The sequence below is a fragment of the Microtus ochrogaster genome, linkage group LG9 (assembly GCF_000317375.1).
Source record: "Microtus ochrogaster isolate Prairie Vole_2 linkage group LG9, MicOch1.0, whole genome shotgun sequence".
Lineage (NCBI taxonomy): Eukaryota > Metazoa > Chordata > Mammalia > Rodentia > Cricetidae > Microtus > Microtus ochrogaster.
In genome coordinates, this window is record NC_022034.1 from 29949189 (window position 1) to 29968833 (window position 19645).

At 36.1% G+C, this 19645-nt stretch overlaps 1 protein-coding gene across 1 annotated transcript; it reads left to right on the plus strand.

The window, feature by feature from the left end:
- Positions 1-2370: 2370 nt before the first annotated feature.
- Positions 2371-17842, plus strand: LOC101995288 (amine sulfotransferase-like). Its single transcript, XM_005363603.2, has 6 exons — positions 2371-2527; positions 3611-3819; positions 6668-6794; positions 8046-8140; positions 15229-15415; positions 17324-17842. The coding sequence occupies exons 1-6, from the start codon at positions 2386-2388 to the stop codon at positions 17440-17442; spliced, it is 879 nt and encodes a 292-aa protein (XP_005363660.1). The 5' UTR covers positions 2371-2385; the 3' UTR covers positions 17443-17842.
- Positions 17843-19645: the final 1803 nt, after the last annotated feature.

Genomic DNA, 19645 nt, shown 5'->3' on the forward strand with positions numbered 1-19645 from the left:
CAGGCTCTGTGAGTTCGAGACCAGCCTGGTCTACAGAGCTAGTTCCAGGACAGGCTCCAAAGCCACAGAGAAACCCTGTCTCGAAAAACCAATAAAAAAAACCATAATCCTGAATATGTACCTATTGTGAATACACATATCTCAATTTTCCAAATTCTGTAGCATGAGTAACATCCATTTGCCATATATGATTAGGAAGCAGTCCTTAGGGATTTACCCCCAAATGAGGTATAGGTAAATATTCTGGGCACATCTCACATTGCTTAACAATTTGGCAAGCAGCTTCCCTGGTTAATTTAAATTGCTCTCTTAAACTTAAACTATTTTTGATATTGCAAAGCATGCAACTGCTGAGCAAGCTCAACTTGTGATAGAGCAATTATTTTTGTAAGTTTGTCAGCTAAAGTATTACCTTCAGTTAGTGGACCAGAAAGATTTGAATGTGCTCTGATATGTCCTAGAAAACAGGGTAACTTTCTATGTTGTATGTTCTCTTTAATCTGCTGGAACAGCACCTTAACTTGTTTATTGCTGGTTCCAATCTAAGGGATGGTCTCAAGGACCTGAAGAGCACTAGATTAACCCATTTCTAATAATCTGTGCAGCACCACAAGGTGGTGGCTTACCAGGAAGGATCTTAACCTGCATCCATCTTGGAGAGAAGAGCTATAGTGTCTGGCTCACTTCCCTTCTTCCCAGCATTCTGATTGGTCTACTCCACCTACCTAATTTTCTGTTCTATCAAAGGGCCAAGGTAGTTTCTTTATTAACCAATGAAAGTAACACATAGACAGACAACCCATTTCCATCACTCAACTTTCCTGATTTCTTTTTAAATACAAAAATTGGAGAATTCATGGTGAATTATATGGTGTAATGTGTCCATTGTTCATCTGTTTCTGCACTAACTGTCAGGCAGCTTGTAATTTTTCTCTTGTTAGACACCACTGATTTACCCATACAGGCTCATCACTTCCCAGGATATTGGGTTTGCATGAAGTGCAGATTTTTCAGTGATCTCTCCTAAAAAATACCCCAAATCCTGTCCTAGGAGGTCTACCATTGGTATTATATGATAAATTCTTCCCTTATTTTTCTTGCCTAGACCTTGATTAGGCAATAATCCTTGTTGAAACAGTTAATTAGTAATAGCTGTACTGGGAAAATATAAATATATTACCATTCTGGACATAATATCTCAGCCCCATAAATTTATAGATAAATGGGGAATAATATATGGCTGGCAAGTTCCTTCATGGCCCTCTCCAGTGCAGCTCATTACTGTTTGTTCAGGATTTCGAGTCCAGTCAATTCCTTGTAGTTGTGTAATAGTATCTGTCTTTGGCCACTTAGAAGGCCACTGGCTAGCAGTTATAACCAAAATATATACTCCAGTGTATAGATGACTAGAAAATATTTTTCCATGTATAAACAAAGTGAGTTCTGCTTTCTGAGGTCCTATGGCTTGTAGACAATGGGCATCTGATGAACCAAATTCATCCTTTCCTCTCTTATCTTTCTTAACCTGATTTTTGGTTTGCACATCAAGTAGTAAAATTAATTGTGCAAGCCTCTGACCTGCTTTTATTACAGAAACTCAACTTGTTGAGTGAGTCATTACCCTGATCTTTTCCTCAAAGTCAGCATCATTGACTCCAGGAACAACAATAATTCCTTGCATAATGGTGCAACTTCTTCCTAGTAACAGACCTACAGTGCCCTTTGACAAGGGTCCATAAACCCCAGTGGGGAGAGCTTGCATCCCCACTTTGGGTTTCTGAACCATGCATATGGAAGAACTGAGGTCAAGCCCTGCACTTCCTGTGGTTGTTCTAAAAAGTCCTGAATGGATTTCCTTGTGGGAGAACAAATTGCTGAATTGCCCCATAATTAATTCTGTCTCAGGGCCTAAGGCTAGCCTTAGGGAATTTCCTAGGTCATCTCCTTTTGATCTGCACTCACTAGTCCAATGTTTTCCTCTCCTGCATCTCCTATATGTTCTTGGTTCTCTTCTTGTCCTCAGGCTTACTCTCCTATCAGGACATTGTCTGACCTGATGCCCTGTAAGACCACATCCAAAACAGCTTCCAAGAAGTCCTGTATCTTGTATTCTCCCTGGGCCTAGATCTCTCTGCTGGGATAGGACATCATTAATTGTCTTTCTATGTAAGGCAGCAGCTATGGCCATTCCCTGTGTATGTGATTGGCCAATATCTCTGCAAATTCAGATATAATCTGTAATGTTATTCTGCTTTTTACAAGGTCTTAGAGCCACCTTACATATAGCATTACTTACATGTAGACCTCTCAAAAACATTACTCACTATTGGAAAATACTATGGAAGTAAAGAAAATTTTGTCATTTTTGCTTCTAGGTAAATCACTATGGACAATCAAGATGAATATTTACTTAACTTCAGAGGCTATAACTTTGAAAAAACTTTAGTTAAAATGAACATAGTGGAAAACATGGATGATCAGGAAATTAGAGATGATGATGTCTTCATAGTCACATATCCAAAATCTGGTGAGTGGCATAAATAGGTCATATGGCATTTGTCTTTGTTTTGTGTTTGTTTGTTTGTTTGTTTTATTTTGTGTTACAAGGAACCACTTGTTCATTCCAGCTGCCCAGAACCAAAATAATTACACAGAAACTGTATTAATTGAATCACTGCTTGGCTCATTAGCTATAGCTTCTTTTTTTTTTTTTGTTTTGTTTTTCGAGATAGGGTTTCTCTGTGGCTTTGGAGCCTGTCCTGGAACTAGCTCTTGTAGACCAGGCTGGTCTCAAACTCACAGAGATCCGCCTGCCTCTGCCTTCCGAGTACTGGGATTAAAGGTGTACGCCACCACCGCCCGGCTAGCTATAGCTTCTTATGGGATAACTCTTGCATCTTAATTAAGCCCATTGCAATTAATCTGTATATCGCCACAAGATCATGACCTACCAGCAAAGTTTTGGCACTTCTATCTCTGGAAGAGAAGCTATGGCATGTTCTAGGCACCACCATTCTTTCTCACAGCATTCAGTCCAATGCTCCCTACCTACCTAAGTTTTGCCCTATTAACACGCCAGGGCAGTTTCTTTATTCATTAATGGTAATCATAGCACACACAGGGAACTCTCACATCAATTTTGTTTTGTTTTTTCAAGATAGCGTTTCTCTGTCATTTTGGAACCTGTTCTGCACCTAGCTCTTGTAGACCAGGCTGGCTTTGAACTCACAGAGATCCATCTACCTCTTCCTCACCATTGCAGGGATTAAAGATGTGTGCCACAACTTCCCGGTATTTTGGTTTTACAATAAGTGCATAAATATTCTCCTTTCCACACACTGTCATTTCAACAATACTACAAGAATTATCTGGATTCTCATTACCAATAACCACATCTTTGTGAGAAGGAAACAAAGAGGTATACAGTTCAGCCTTACTGACTTGAGTATTCATTAGAGACAAAGGGGAATGAAAAAGGGGCACGTTCAAGCATGCCTGGGGTGCTAAAGGAAAAGAGAGCTCCAAATCATTGTTAAAATGGATGACATTTGGTATTCATTATTAAAACTTATTTTAGTATCAAAAATGGGATTGTTATTTGTTCTTACAGGTACCATCTGGACACAGCAGATCCTCAGCCTGATTTATTTTGAGGGCCACAGGAACAACACTGAAAACATCCAAACAATAGACAGAGCACCATTTTTTGAGTACAATAATCATAATGTGGACTTTGCCAAAATTCCATCACCTCGTATCTTTTCTACCCACCTCCCATATTATTTGGTGCCAAAAGTTTTCAAGAACAAAAAAGTCAAAGTATGTCATAGAATTTGGTGGCTTACTCTACCCATGAAATGCCTTCTCTAAGTACTGAATAATTAGTCTATTCCAATATTTTACCACTGTGATGCAGCTGCTATGAACGTTCTTGAGTGTGTCTCCTGGTACTCTCCCAGCAGCTTCCCTAGAACACACACCCATGAATAGAGCTGCAGAGCCACAGTGACCAGAGTATTCCACTTACAATGGTGGTGCAGTAATTCTGAAGAAAGTGTATTTGTCATTTCTTGCAGAAATGCTCAATAGATGTCTTCTTAGGATTTCCCTAGTAATGTGACATATCAGACTTTTAGATGTTTATAAACATGGCATCTAGGAAGAGGTGTCTCAAATGTATCTTAAGTTGCATCCTCATCCTTATAATGGAAGTAACCATGTTGGATGCTTATTGGCCATCATTATTTTTGATTATGAAAAAAGGATCTATCATTAGCCCAATATTTTACTATATTCTTCTGTCAGTTTGCTTTCTATCACTCCTAGATATGAATCTATTTTACCTCATCCCCATTGTTTGTGTTTTCATCAACAACATTCTTAATTTTAGTTTTATAAAACTGATTTTTCTTTTCATTGTTATTTTTCATATTTATTTAAAAAATTAATTTTCATTCTATATACCAACACCAGTTCCCCCTCTAATCTTTTCTTCCATCTCCCACCTCCCCTCTTCCCATTTTCCATTCATTTCTCATAGGGAGAAAGGCCTTCCTTCAGAAATCAACAAGGTCTGGAATACTAACTTGAGGCAGGAGCTAGCCCCTACCTCTAATATCAAGCCTGAGTAAGGTATCCCAATATAGGGAACTGAAAGCAGATATATGCACCTGGGTGCTGGTGTGGCTGCCAGTGCCCCCTCCAAAAGATCAAACCACATATTTGTCACCCACATTTAGAAGGTCTAGTTCAGTCCCATGCAGGTTCCCCGGCAGTCAGTCTATAGTCTCTGAGTTCCCACTTGCTCAGGTCAGCTGTCTCTCTGGGATTCCCCATCATGCTCTTGACCTCCCTTGTTATTTTGATCTGTCCTCCCTCTCTTAAAATAACTCCAGGACCTCAGCTGAGTGCTTGACTGTGGGTCACTGCATCTGCTTACATCAGTTACTAGATGTAGACTCTATGATGACAATTAGGGTAGTCATTTAATCTGAATAAAGAAGAAGGCCCTTTCAGACACCCTCTCCACTATTACTAGGAATCTGGGATGGAGTCATCCTCATGGATTCCTGAGAATTTTTCTAATACCAGGTTTCTTGTCCCTAACTTCCTCTATAAAGATATCTTCCTCATTGTTCTCCCTTAACTCAGTCTTATTAATTCATCATGTTCTTATCCTCCAACTCCTCTCTTCTACCCTTTTCCCAGTTTACCCAGGAGATCTTAATATTTTCTTTCCTTTATGCTATATGTTTAGTGATTTGATTACTATGTGGCAAGAGGATTTGGGGGTGTTCTAATGTGATTGGTGTTCTGTATGTTTCTTGTACTTTCATAGGCATTTCCTTCTTTAGGGTGGGAAAGTTTTCTATGATTTTGTTGAATATTTTCTATGCCTTTGAGCTGGTATTCTCCTTCTTCAATCCCTATTATTTTTGGTTTGGTCGTTTCATGGTGTTGTTGATTTCCTGGGTATTTTGTGCTAAGAATTTGTTGGATTAAACTTTTTTTTTGACTGATGAATCTATTTTCTCTATTTTATATTCAATGCCCAAGATTCTCTCTTCCAACTCTTTCATTCTGTTGGTTATGATTGCATTTGTAGTTCCTGATCATTTACCCTGATTTTCCACATTTAGAATTTCCTTGTTTTTGTTTTCTTTATTTCCTCTATTTGAATTTTCAAGTCTTGAATCATTATTTTCACTTGTTTGATTATTTTTTTCATGGTATTCTTGACTTTCTTTAAGAGGTTTATTGAGATATGTTGTTTGGGTTTTGGCTTTTCTTTCTTATTCTTTTCCTCCCTCCCTTACATTATTTTCTTTTTTTAAGAGAGTATTTCATGTAGCCAAAGCTGGCATGAGCTCCTCCTCCTGCAGTAGATACCCAGGTTTTAATGTTGTAGACAGATGCCCACAGATTATTATTTCTATGTGAGTTTTTATACTACTTATGCTCTTAACTCATGTTTAAATTAATTTTCTGAAAGATATGAAGGGAAAACTCATTTTTGAAGATTATAAGTTGATAACTAGTTATACCAATATGACTATTAGTTTTCATTTTAGATTTATCACCAATCCCTCCCTTCCTCCCATTCACTCAACTTACCACTGCTCACTCCCCACCCACTCCTCAGAAAGGACAAGGTACATTGCTTTGGGTAAAATCCATGGCCCTCCCTACTCTATCTAGATTGAGCAAGGTATCCATCCAAAGAGAAAAGTTTCCCAAAAAGCCAGTATAAGCAGTAGGAATAAATCCTGGTGCCACTGCCACTGCCCCTCAGATTGCCCCAGCCATACAACTGTCAGCCCCACTAAATGGGACTAGTTTGGACATATGCTTATTCCTTCCATGTTGGGTTGGAGTTGGTGAGTTACCATTATCTCAGGTAGACTGTTTCAGTGGGAGTACCCATTAAGATCTTGACCTCCTTTGAGCTACATTCTTAAACATGAAATGCCATAGAGAAAGGTTGTTTATTACAGTATTTTCTGGAATAGCAAAATATAAATAATAAACACTTGACTTGGTACAGCTCAAAGACTAGAAGAAATAATTATACTTATTGTCACAATCAAATATTATAAAATTGTATTTAAAAACTTCTAAGCATATCCAAGATTTGATTAAAGAAATAATTACATAATTCTTCCTACAGATTCTTTATATCTACAGAAATCCTAAAGATGTTTTGACATCCTACTTTCATTATTCAAACTTGATGGTTATACTTGAAGCCTCAAACACTATAGAAACATTTATGCAAACATTTCTAGATGGAAGAGGTAAGTATTAATTAATCAATGCAGACTCAAATGAATTACACAAAAGGTAACAGAAAGCCAAATTCTCAGACTTACAGAACATAACTTAAAGAAATGGAGCAGGGCATTTCTCTTTTAAAGGAACAACAACAACGAAATACTAGACAAGAAAAACAATATCAGACAAACAAAAAACACAATGAATGTATCTCTAGTGACAATGGTATGTCAACTCTATATGCTATCAACTGGCTTTTCTATCTTTATGCACCATTTGAGGATTGCCAGGATTACAAAGGCATGTCATGAAAAAACTATTTTGGTTTACTGATATTCTATCAATTACTTCCAACTAGTGCAAAGGTAGAATAATCCATTCTGTCATAGAAAATGCTGAGGGTGGTTGAATGTTTTGCATGAGCCTTTGTATGGCTTTATACTGCAACAGTGGAATTGTTCATTCTACTACATAGGTGGATTAATTAAGGAAAGAGGCTCAACACTGTAGACAGAAGTTACTGTCCCACATGGGGCCACAGTCATTAAGTCCCCCCAAAAAACACAGAGGTTTATATTAATTCATATTAATTTATTTTGGCCTATTAGATCAGGCTTATCATTAACTAACTCTTACAATTTAAATTAACCCATAATTCTTCTATATATTTAGCTACTTGATTTGGTATCTTTTCTCAGTGCAGCATTTTCATCTTGCTTCCTCTGTATGATGACTATCTCTGTCTTTCCTCTTCCCAGAATTTTCCTAGTGTGAGTACTCCACCTATACTTCCTGCCTAGATACTGGCCAATCAGCATTTTATTAAACCAATACAAGTGACAAATCTTTACAGGGTACAAGAGCATTATCCCACATCACATCACACGTGGAATCAGAATTTTACTTGCATGTAAGATGATAGGTTCTGACCACTGCTGACAGTGAACAAGAGGAGAAACAGAGACTTGTGCCCTCTGTGGAAAAGAAGGAAAAAGAACCAGTGTGCCTTAAAAGCCACCTGCAGCCTCAGGCCCTTTTTTTCTCTATTATTTCTTTCATACTTCTTTAGTAAAATTATATAGACAGGTTTCTATAAATATCAGGTAATTGTTTCCCCTAAACTATTAAATATTTTAAAAATAGAGATACAGATGTCCATTTCAGGCCCTCCATTGTATTTCTAAAAATTCCAAACCAGAAAAAAAGGCTCAGAGTTTGTTGTCCACTACATGGACACACAGCTTGGCATTCTCACTTGTCACTTTTCTTCCCAGTGGTAGGAAGCAATTGGTTTGACCACATAAGAGGCTGGTATGAACACAGACATGACTTCAATATTATGTTCATGAGCTATGAAGATATGAAGAAGGTAAGTTGTATTTTAAAATGATTTCTTTTACACAATTCTTCTCTAAACTGAAAACACATTCTCCAAGATATCTTCATATTTTAATTCTGTTTTGGGCTTTTTGTTGGAGATGATTCCTAATGTCCAGCCTCTACTTCATTTACTGGACTTCTGTACTCTCTTCTCCCTGTGAAGTCATTGTTTATGATCCCTTTTTATGTATCAAAGGCAACCCCTAAACTTCACAGCACCAATGGCTTCCATAATTAAAAACTTTATTATCACATGTTAATTACATTCATTAGTGGAATTTGATGTTATATCCTTGCCCATGAATAGAATATACATTATTCTTATCTTGTCATGCTTTGGCATTCATTTCTTCCCCCTCAGACCTTCCCCAATTACTGCTAAACACAAAAACACTTAAAAGTAGTTTAAGGTTTACTTTTAAGTTTCAACATATAAGAAAACACAAGAAATTTGTGTCATTGTCTGGCACATTAACTTAACCTGATGTCCTTAATTTCATACATTTTACTGCAGATGATAGAATTTTATTTCATTTTTATATCTAAATAATAATATATTTTATTATATTTATTATAATATATGATGTATATAATAAATTCTTTACTCTTTCATTTGTTGGTGGACATTAGGACAAGTCCATGTCTTGTAGTTGAAGATGTATAGCAATAACACTAGATAACAGTAAGGTTTTGAATGGTGACTTCATTTCCTTTGGCTATATTCTCAGGGAGGCTAGAGCTGACATGATAACCCATTTTACTATAGTTTCCCATGGTCACTACTAAAGGCCAGCAAATAGCAGCAAGGCTTGTATCTACTATAAAATGTGAGCAATTAGAGCCATAGACAATAATTTGACTGATGGGACAAATTCTCTGTTTTATTAAAAAAATAATCTTGGAGCAACTCTCAGATGAATCTAGAGAATATTTTTTGGTTGTTCACAATTAAACAGTATCTTTAAATCAAAGAAAAAGAGTTAAAGTTCACTAAACTCTGATACTTATTGACATACTGATTAATGAAAAATAAGTGAATGTCCTCTCTGTGACAGGCTGCAAAACAAGAGTAAACAAGGACTTACCTTTTTGAAGACACCATGAGTTAACAAGGAAGGCAAACAGTCAAAAAGCAAATACCCAAAGAAAAAATCCATAAGTGTATCTTGGCTGGTGACAGGGCAAAGTGGGTAAAGGGACTCCCAATATGTGCCTAACAAACCAAATTCATTCCTCACAGCTTCTATAAAGGTGGAAAATCAGAAATAACTCCTTAAATTTGTCTTCTGAGTTCACCCATGCACAATGGCACAAGATTCTATCATGTAGCTCACACGCATACACACATACACACACACTACGATTTTTAAACTTTTAGGGATTTTAGACTAGTAAGTGTAGTTATTAAAGAAATGCCAAGGGGCTGGAGAGATGGCTCAGAGGTTAAGAGCACTGACTGTTCTTCCAGAGGTCCTGAGTTCAATTCCCAGCAACCACATGGTGGCTCACAACCATCTGTAATGAGATCTGGTGCCCTCTTCATGTCCAGCAAGCATACAAACAGACAGAACACTGTATACATAATAAATAAATAAATTTAAAAAAAGAAATGCCAAATATGATGTCAGCATTCATATAAAGTTTTCTGGTACAACTGAAGATAATGGTTTTTCTGGGAGGTAAATGTAACATGAGATTTACAAGTTAATATATATAAACTAACTAGAAGAAAACGGGTAAAAACAAAACACAAGAATAATTTTATTTGAAGCAATACAGTACAATACAAATAAGGAAAGGACATCAAAGGTGTAGGGTGGGGAACAAGAAACTAGTATGTGAGACCAGAGTCAAGACTGTGCAAGATCTGTGGGTCATGCTAATGATTATTTCTGTAATCCCAAAGTAATGAAGAGACATTAAGAATTTTTAAAAAACAGGGGGCTGAAGAGATGGCTCAGAGGTTAAGAGCATTGCCTGCTCTTCCAAAGGTCCTGAGTTCAATTCCCAGAAACCACATGGTGGCTCACAACCATCTATAATGAGGTCTGGTGCCCTCTTCTGGCATGAAAGGCAGGCATGGAAGGAATGTTGCATACATAATAAATAAATAAATATTAAAAAAACAGCAATGGAGCAAAATTAATCTCTTTGAAATATCATTCCCTACCATGAGTTTAAAAGTGAAAATGATAAATGTGAGTAGACAAAATAAATGTGAAGATTTACCTACTGACTATACTCACACATCATTCCCATAATTATAACCAACATCAATACTTTTTCTTTTTTTAAAATATTTATTTATTATAGATACAATATTCTGTTTACATATATGCCTGCAGGCTAGAAGAGGACACCAGACCTCATTACAGATGGTTGTGAGCCAACATGTGGTTGCTGGGAATCGAACTCGGGTCCTTTAGAAGAGCACGCAATGCTCTTAACCGCTGAGCCATCTCTCCAGCCCTGACATCAATATTTTTTAAAGAGAGAGAAAACTCCCAATATTCTCTAGCAATTTTATTTCCACCAAATTTAGGATAGTTGTTGGTGTCTTCCTTATCCATTGCTGTGAAACATTGTAATTTTTGTCTAAACCTTCATGCTTGCTTCTCCAATGATTATCACACTAACACAATAAACCAGTTCCTTTCAGACGAGTTTGGTTATTTACTGACCGAGAACAGCCATCCCTAGGAATTTCATGACTATACAGGAACATTTCTGTTTTCCTTTTTCAGGAACAACATCTTGGATAGAATGCAGTGTTAAAAGATTCCTATTTATGGAACAAAGTATGGGTATAGCAAAAAGTCATCCTCATTGATGAGGACATCCATTGTTTGGAGAAAAGATGAGGCTTACTATTAGGAAGAGATACATTTTGTGGGGTTCTAAAATAACCTATATATTCAGTTCTCTAAATACATAGTAGAATTATAATTCATGTCCTAATAACTTCTTGAACTGCATGCTTGTCTTTTCCACATGTGCTTTCCTTTAAAGCATGAACACAAAAAACCAAAAGATATTTAATTTACCTGAAAAGACATCAGAATCCACTTAATGACAAATCCTTCTGGGATGTGAGGGACTTAATTTTTCCTTCCCAAGTGCTTTTATTTTTCCTTTGTACATTCCACCTGGTTGAAGTCTGTAGTAAAAAAAATGTATCTGCATTATGTGTCTTAGTTTAGTAGTCATTGAAAATTGAATATGGGGACAATCAGAGAGGTGTTCCTAGATTTATATGAAAAAAAATGCTCTTTCAAAAAATGTGTCTCAGAATTACAAACAAAGAAAAGGAGGATTGAGGAAATGTCTCTTTTGCTGAGAAACTATCCTGCACAAAGAACATGAGGGTCACAGGAGTCTAATGTACTGTATCACATAGAAAACTCCTTATATTTTGGTTAATTTATTCCTTTTGTGGAGATTGTGTCTCAGTATGTAGTCCTAGCTTGTCTAGAATTCTTTATTTAGTCCAGTCTAGCCTTGAACTTACAGAGATCCAACTGCTTCTGCCTCCTGAATCCTGGAATTAAAGGTGTGTGTCACCTCACCTAAGATAGCAACAGTTCTTAATATAGGGGCCAACATCTTTGACTTTCCATTCTGTATTATTCTGAGAGTTAGTTTGCTCCTACTTCTGGCTGCATGTTTGATTTTGCTGAATTCATCTGAGTTGAAGCTTGTACTAAAATTATTCTCTGAGATTTACTTTTTATTAATTAAATGCAGTTTGTTTTTAATTCATTCTCATTTATAGGATTGGGTTGAGGCATTTTAAATTTTTTATCCTTTACCTCCTTGAATATAATATTATGTTAAACATATTTCCAATAACTCCATTATTGGCAGCATCCAGAATTCTAGCATCATTTTTCTCTTTCTTTCAGCTGCATTGTCCTGTTTTTCATGTTCTTTCTGTTCTTGGTTTTGTGGTCAGTCGTGTTCATCAAAACCATTTGTGTAAATCACTTAGCATTAGAATCCTATTATTTTATTAACCACAACACTCTAAGTTTTTTTCCTCAAATGACCATACACAAAGATGTAGACTAACATACTCTAGTTATATTAGCAGGGCCCTAAACCATCTGGTCCCCAGATGTAAATCCATCTTTTTTTGTATTAAATGTATAGACTCCTCAGAAGCTCAACTTTCATCAAATATGGAAGATATTTCAAGCTTCTCTTAATCAATATTTATTTTTACATCTACAAAGGAAATCCATGTGTTCATTCTTATTAATTTTCTTCGTGAATTTGGGGTAGTGCTTTTTCATCATGAAGAATACCGCAACTTCTCTAGGTAAAACTAATCTGTCATAAACAACTACTATACTCCTACTCAAGTTATTAACCCCAATTGCACTCTTAATTATGATTTTAAAATCCATAATGTGAAATGCGCCATTTAACCATCATGACCTGTTATGTAACCATTTGTCATGTCCACTATCCAATTCTTTTTGGCAAGCTGAACCCTAGGATGGTTAAACCATAACATCTTATTTTTCTCCTCTCAGTCCTAAAAATAACCTTGTTATATTCTTCCTGTATTAATTTCTTCAAGCTTAGTATTTGGCATGAGTGGAGAAACGCAGTTGTATCTTTATTGACTTATTTTACTTACTGTGATGTCCTCAATGTCATCAAGGCTTATTTTGCATCATATATCAGAATTCCCTCTCTCTGTCTGCACGTCCCATTGTTTTTATGTTCTATAATCTATATAAGTTTGACTTGATTCCACATTTTTGCTGTTGTGCATACTGATGCTGTGAATTCAGATGCACAAATGCTTGAGAGATTTTGGGTTCAGTTATTTGGAATCAGAAGTGAAAGGCAGAAGCGGAGCTGCTGAATCATACAGTGATTCTGCTTTTGTTTTGTGAAGCCAGTGTCATAAGTTTCCCTTTGCAAATGAACCACTTTTTATTTCTACCAGCAGCATCAGCGCTTATGATTTTCTGTCCTTTGATAAGGAATAGTCATCATAATAGGACACAAGTGGTGTGCTCCCCTTGTTGGTTTCCACTTCCCAAATAACTCACGATAGAGAGCATTTTTCTCCTGTGTTTAATGGATGTATCTAGACTCCCTTTGAGAATCGTTTATTTAAAATTTTAGTTAGGTTGATTTTGTTGTGGATTTTTTAGGGTAATCCTGTATCAGATAAATGACATAAATATTGCTCCAATTCTATAGGTAAACTTTTCACTTCATAGAATTTTTTTATATAGGCATTACTAAATTTAGTATAATCAATTTAGTATTTTCTGTCTGTCTGTACTTCTAGAGATATATCCCAGACACCACTGTGAAATGCTATGATATAAATCATTCCCCTATGCCTCTGTACTTGTGGAGGGATAATGAGAACACCACTGTGAAATCCTGTGCAGTAAACACAGTCTGTGTAGACCAGACTCCTTTTAAGTCTCTCTAAGAGCATCATAGTTTAGGCCCTTGCTTTTATGTTTGGCCAATTTTCACTTGATTGAAATACATTGTAAGGTGAGAATTCAGCTTATGGACATCTGATTTACCCAAGAATATTTGTGGAAATGAATGACCTTTCCCATTTAACGTTCTTGGTAGCCCATATCAAAAATCATTTATCCATTGTAAGTGAGAAATTATTTCCTGGGAAGTCTAGTCTGTTCTGTTGGTGCATTTCTGTATTCAAGTCATAACCACACTGTTAAAATCACCATGACACTCAAATACTTCTTGTGGGTTGAGATGGTTCAGTAGGTAAAGGGTTTGCTGCCAGTCCTGATGAGCCAACTGCAATCCTTGAGGCACACATGTTGAAAGAAAGAGCTAGCTTCTGTGAGGTGTCAAAATTTCATATGAACTTTGCACAGATTTCTTTTCTTCCTTTTTTTTGCAAAACTGAAAAGACAAAACAATATTGTTACATACTACATAAAAATTGTGGATTAGTTTGTATAGCATCTTTAAAATAACTGTTCTGAACTGGGCAATGGTGGCACACTCTTTAATTCCAGCACTCAGGAGGCAGAGGTGAGGTATCTCTGTGAGTTCAAGGCCAACGTGGTCTACAGAATGGGATCCAGAACAGGCTCCAAAACTCAGAGAAATCTTAGTGCCAAAAAAACCAAACAAACAAATAAATAAATAACTGTCCTCCAATTCATGAGTGTAGGATGCTGTTCTGTTTGTTTCTGTTTCTTTTTCTTTCATCAATGTTTCGTTGGTTTCAATGGACCTGTCTCTAACCTTTTCTCCATTTATTTTTAAGTTTTTTTAATTCTACCATTTCAAAGTTCGTGTATTTTTATCTTATTTTAGCATTACTCATCACTTGTATTTATAATTTCAACTAATATTTCTGTTCTGATTTGATTTATAACTCACAGCTTTGTAAAATCTCACTGTTCTAGCAGATGCTTTGCTTTCCCTAGTTTTTGTGTTACATATGAGATCATACTGCCGTCCATTTTATAGAGAAAGTTTTACTTCTTTGCCTGTAATTTTAGATGCTATGTTTCTCCTTCTTGACTAAATTATCTACATATTATTTCCCAGTAGTTTGTCAAATGAAAGTAGTATCATCTGACTGATTGCAGGCATCAGGTGAAAATGATCATATTCTTCTCAACCAAATATGTTTCTAGCCAAAAACATTGAATGCACAGTGATTTAAATGGAGGCACCTGAGTTCTTCTGCTAATTTTCTGATGTTTTATTCTACAATGATATTGAGACAGGTGTAGTAGCTGCTACCTCTAATCCTAGCCCATGGGACACTACAAAAGGAAGACCATGCCTAACTTTGAGAGTAACGTAGACTACATACTGAATTCCAGGTCATCATAGGCTACAGAGTCTCAAAAGAGCTGTGTTTTACTAATGGTTTATTCTGTATCAATTACAATAAATAATAATTTCAGTTTTTCTTCACCCTGTTTCTATGATGTTTTCATGTGTTGAACAATCTTTGCATTCCAAAAATAAGTCCTACCTGTTCATGTTACACACTGGGCTGTAACTCATACCCCCATTATAAGGTCAGTAACTTCTAAACCCATGACTTTTCAGGACCTCAGGGGCTCAGTGCTTAAAATCTGCAGTTTTCTGGAGAAAGAACTGAGTGAAGAAGATATGGATGCTGTTGTGAGACAAGCTACATTTCAGAACATGAAATCTGACCCGCGAGCAAATTATGACTATAATCAAAAGGTGAAAAATTGGACAAGAAATAATCAGGGAACATTCCTCCGCAAAGGTAAATTTTACTAGTCTGTAGAGGGAAAAAAAAATCTGTGGCGTTTTCCTGATGTACTTTGGAGAAATAATATGTGTTTCTAAAGTATTTCTCCAGGTGATAATGACATTTGGAAGCATCAAGCATTTTAGAAAACAGAGAACCTAAAGGGTCTGTAATAGTTTTAGTTAAAAATCTGACAATTTCACATACTAAATAAATATGAGTTTCCTACGTTTTAGGCAACACACTCAATTTTTAAAAGATGTCAGCAGGCTTGTCCTAGGCAATAGATGTGTTAGAAGTTAAGACTCTAATGATATTGTGTTATTGTTTTCCTGATGTTGTTTTTGTCTGTTTGTTTTTTGCTTTATTTTGGTTTTATGTTTTGTTTTGTTGGTTGTTTGTGTGTGTGTGTTTCTAAGAGAGAGAGAATGTGTGTTTCTCAGTGTAGTCTGAGCAACCACAACTACCTTAAATTCATAATCCTCCTGCCTCTACTGCACATGCTCCCTGAAAGCTAGGATTACAGTCATGGTGATGGACTCCTTAGACAAGAACAATATTATTTACTATTTTCCTAGGATACTGAACAAGTAAACTCACTGTCTGCTTATATTGAAAACAAAGTTTAAAATGCTGCTTCATCAAATGTGAGATTTTCTTCATCATAAAAATTAGAGTGATGTCTTAATAACTTTATCTGACACGAATTAAATAAAGTAAACAGGCAATAAACTTATTATGATCTCATTATATACCTAGAGATATGGGTAAGAATGAATATCTCCATCTTGATACTTTTTAAACTTATCATTGCTGTGAGAATTAGCTTATATTTAATTTTTTCTGGGTTTTTATATTTTTTCAAGAACTCCTTTATTTTGTCTCTTCTGCCACTTAACATCAATTCTTATATCTCATTCATCAGCAAGCCTTAATGTATTACCCATGATTGTAGAAGCAGATAAGCAGGCCTGCTTTTCATCCCACCCAGCTCCCACATGGCTAGCTTTACACCTGAAATAACAACACACAAATTGTATTCTTTTAAACACTGCCTGGCCCATTAGTTTCAGCCTCTTCTTGACTAACTTTCACATCTTGACTAACCCATTTCTAATAATCTGTGTGGCATCATGAGGTTTGGCTTACCAGGAAGATTCTAGCCTATGTCCATCTTGGGCTGGAGTTTCATAACCTCTGACCCAGAGAGGAGAGGCATGGCAACTGCCTCACTTCCTCCCAGCATTCTGTTCTGTCTACTCCACCCATCTAAGAACTGGCCTATCAAATGGGCCAAGACAGTTTCTTTATTAACCAATGAAATCATCACAAAAAAAGAAGACCCTTCCACGGATAGCCTGTCATCCGTTCCAAATGCAAACCATAATATCATCCTCTCAGACAACTAAGGACCCAAAATGGCTGTTTTCATTTTAACTAGTATAGTGATCATTTCAAATTCCTACTCAGTAAAACAACAACAGTAAGCACTCTGAAGATCTATGTAGCCTTGACCTAATTTGCTAAAAACCTCTGGGTCTCATTTTTTTCTGCTTAAAAATGAAGAACCAAACAGCTTATACCTCAAAAGACTGTGTTTGAAATATACTATGCTTGAAATCTAAGTGTTTTCTTAGTGTAATGATTGACACATAGTAAAATGTACTTTTAAAATTCTATTTTTTTTTAAACTTTTAAGATTTTTTCTTTCTAAAAATTGTCTACAACTCAGTGGTAGTAGCTAGTGATACCTATTTATTACGTTGCTACTCGGAAGTTTCTTCTGTGAAGAGAGGAGAGATAGCCAACCTAACCTTCCTGAGAGTGATGTACATTGTGAGCTATAGATAGTAGAGTGAGTTGGGTGGACTGAGTCCCTATTCTGCTACTTATGTAGGTGCTATCCTGTGCTTCTCCCATTAGGAACCGTTGGAGACTGGAAGCATCACTTGACTGTGGATCAGAATGAAAGATTTGACAGAATATTCAACAGGAACATGAAAAACATTCCCTTAAAGTTCATCTGGGATATAAATGAGTAGAATTTTAATTAACATGTGAATTAATCATATAAAAATGTACTAACCAAAGGCCATACTTAAATATTAAAAATAATTTCTTCCTCTCATTTAACTATTAATATAAAGCATAATTCTTGAATGAGAAAATTAACTTAAGCTTTGCTTGCTGGCCATAATATTGATTTTAAAGGTAGCTATTAGTATTGGTATCTTTCACAAAAATGCTTTAACAGAAAACATAAAAAATGGCTTGTAGTCTTCAGAGATTCTTTGATAGTTCACATTTTCTTTACCTTTAATTTATTTAGGATAAAATAAACACTAAAAATCCAATTACTCTTATACTTAACTTTAATTGATTGCTTTCAAAATCAATATACTCATTCAAATGTACTATGTGAAATAAAGAGAGATATCATATGAAAACATATATGCTTTTTAAAAATAATATAATGGATTTCATTTTGCAGTAAAGACATAAAAATCAAAGATTATAAATATGTTGGTTTAAGTGTGGAAGCCCAGGATCTGGGCTCACACCTGGAGACATATGGGGGTAAAAGAGCCATGCTTCTATTGGGTCCATGGCATTTGAGTGACATGCACTGCCAACCAGAATCATGGTGACATCTGAGCTAGGGCTGCTACAAAGAACTCTGTCTAAATCCATGGTCGAATCACAGCTAAGTTCTGTTTTGATGGGTGAGGAACAAGGGGCAAAGGGTTTCAGGGTTTGCTCACCCAAACCTGCATGAGCAGGGACAGCTCCTGTGCTGCTCTAACGAGGACCAGGGCCTGATCTCCAGACTGGTACAGTCAGTGAGGGGTATAGTAAGAAGGGAGCTGCTTGTTTGTCCCAGCCACCCAGAACTGAAATAATCACACAGAAACTATATTACTTAAATCACTGCTCGGCCCATTAGCTTTAGCTTCTTATTGGCTAACTCTTACATATTAATTTAACCCATCTCCATTAATCTGTGCATCACTACAAGGTCATGGCCTACCAGCAAAGTTTCAGCATGTCTATCTCAGGCACTGGCTCCATGACTTCTCTCTGACTCTGCCTTTTTCCTCCCAGCATCCAGTTTTATCTACCCTACCCAGCTCTTAAAGCCATGCTCTGCTATGGGCTCAAAGTAGTATTATCTAATGGTATTCAGAGCAAACAGAGAGAAATCCCACATCATCTCCCCTTTTCTGTATAAATAAAAAATATTTTAACTTTAATATAGCACAATTAAATATAACAAAACAGGTATCAAACAATAATTACAGTTACAATATTTATATCTACTTTATCTCTTATCATAACTAAGAAAAACTGTATTATTACTATCTACTCTTCAATTCCATCAAAGACTCCAGAAGTATAGAATATTGCCTAAGTAAACAATAAGTTCATTGTAAGCAACTTTTAAAACTCTAGAATTGACAGAGACATCTTGCTACCTGTACAGTCACACAAAGTTTTTTATATCATTGGGGCATCCATCTTCAGCCCACAGGCCCACAGCATCCAATAGACTTTTCCATGAAGTGGGAAGTTTCAATGACAGTTTCACCTATATTGGCAGTTTGTTAGTCATTTTCTTCTGTGTCCCGCACAATGTTTGGCAAACTCTTTCATGAATCAGGAACACTGAAGGATTGCATCACCTTTAGGCAAGTTTAACAGTCATTTCTCTGTGGGTCCTGCATGTCCAGTTAAGCAGTCCAGGCAAGAACAGTTTCTTGCCCGAATGGCTAGCAAACTCGAGAAAAAGACTCTTCAATGTCCATCTTCCTTTGAAGTAACTGTTGCTGCCAGGAGCAGATGTGTCTCACTGTCATGAAAAGTCCTAAGTTCTTAAAACATTTTAAATGCCATATTCTGTAGTCTTTGAAAGGTTTGAATAATATGTATTTGAAATACATCTCTGTACATCTAGAAAATCTAGCTAACATGACTACAAGTGTGACTGTTATAGATGATTATCTATTAAGCTCTATTTCTTAATTATATATTACACTTATTTTTTAAATGAGCTGAACAAATACAATACCTTAATTAAGAGCAGAAATATACATATATAACAGAATTGACCTAAATTTGTATCAATAGACAAAATCCAAACCAATGCAAAATATCCATCTCTATAGCATATCCCCCTTTAAATATAAACAAACTTTTATAAACAATATTTGGGAATGTAGGTGTAGTTATTTCTCTCCAAACTGTTTC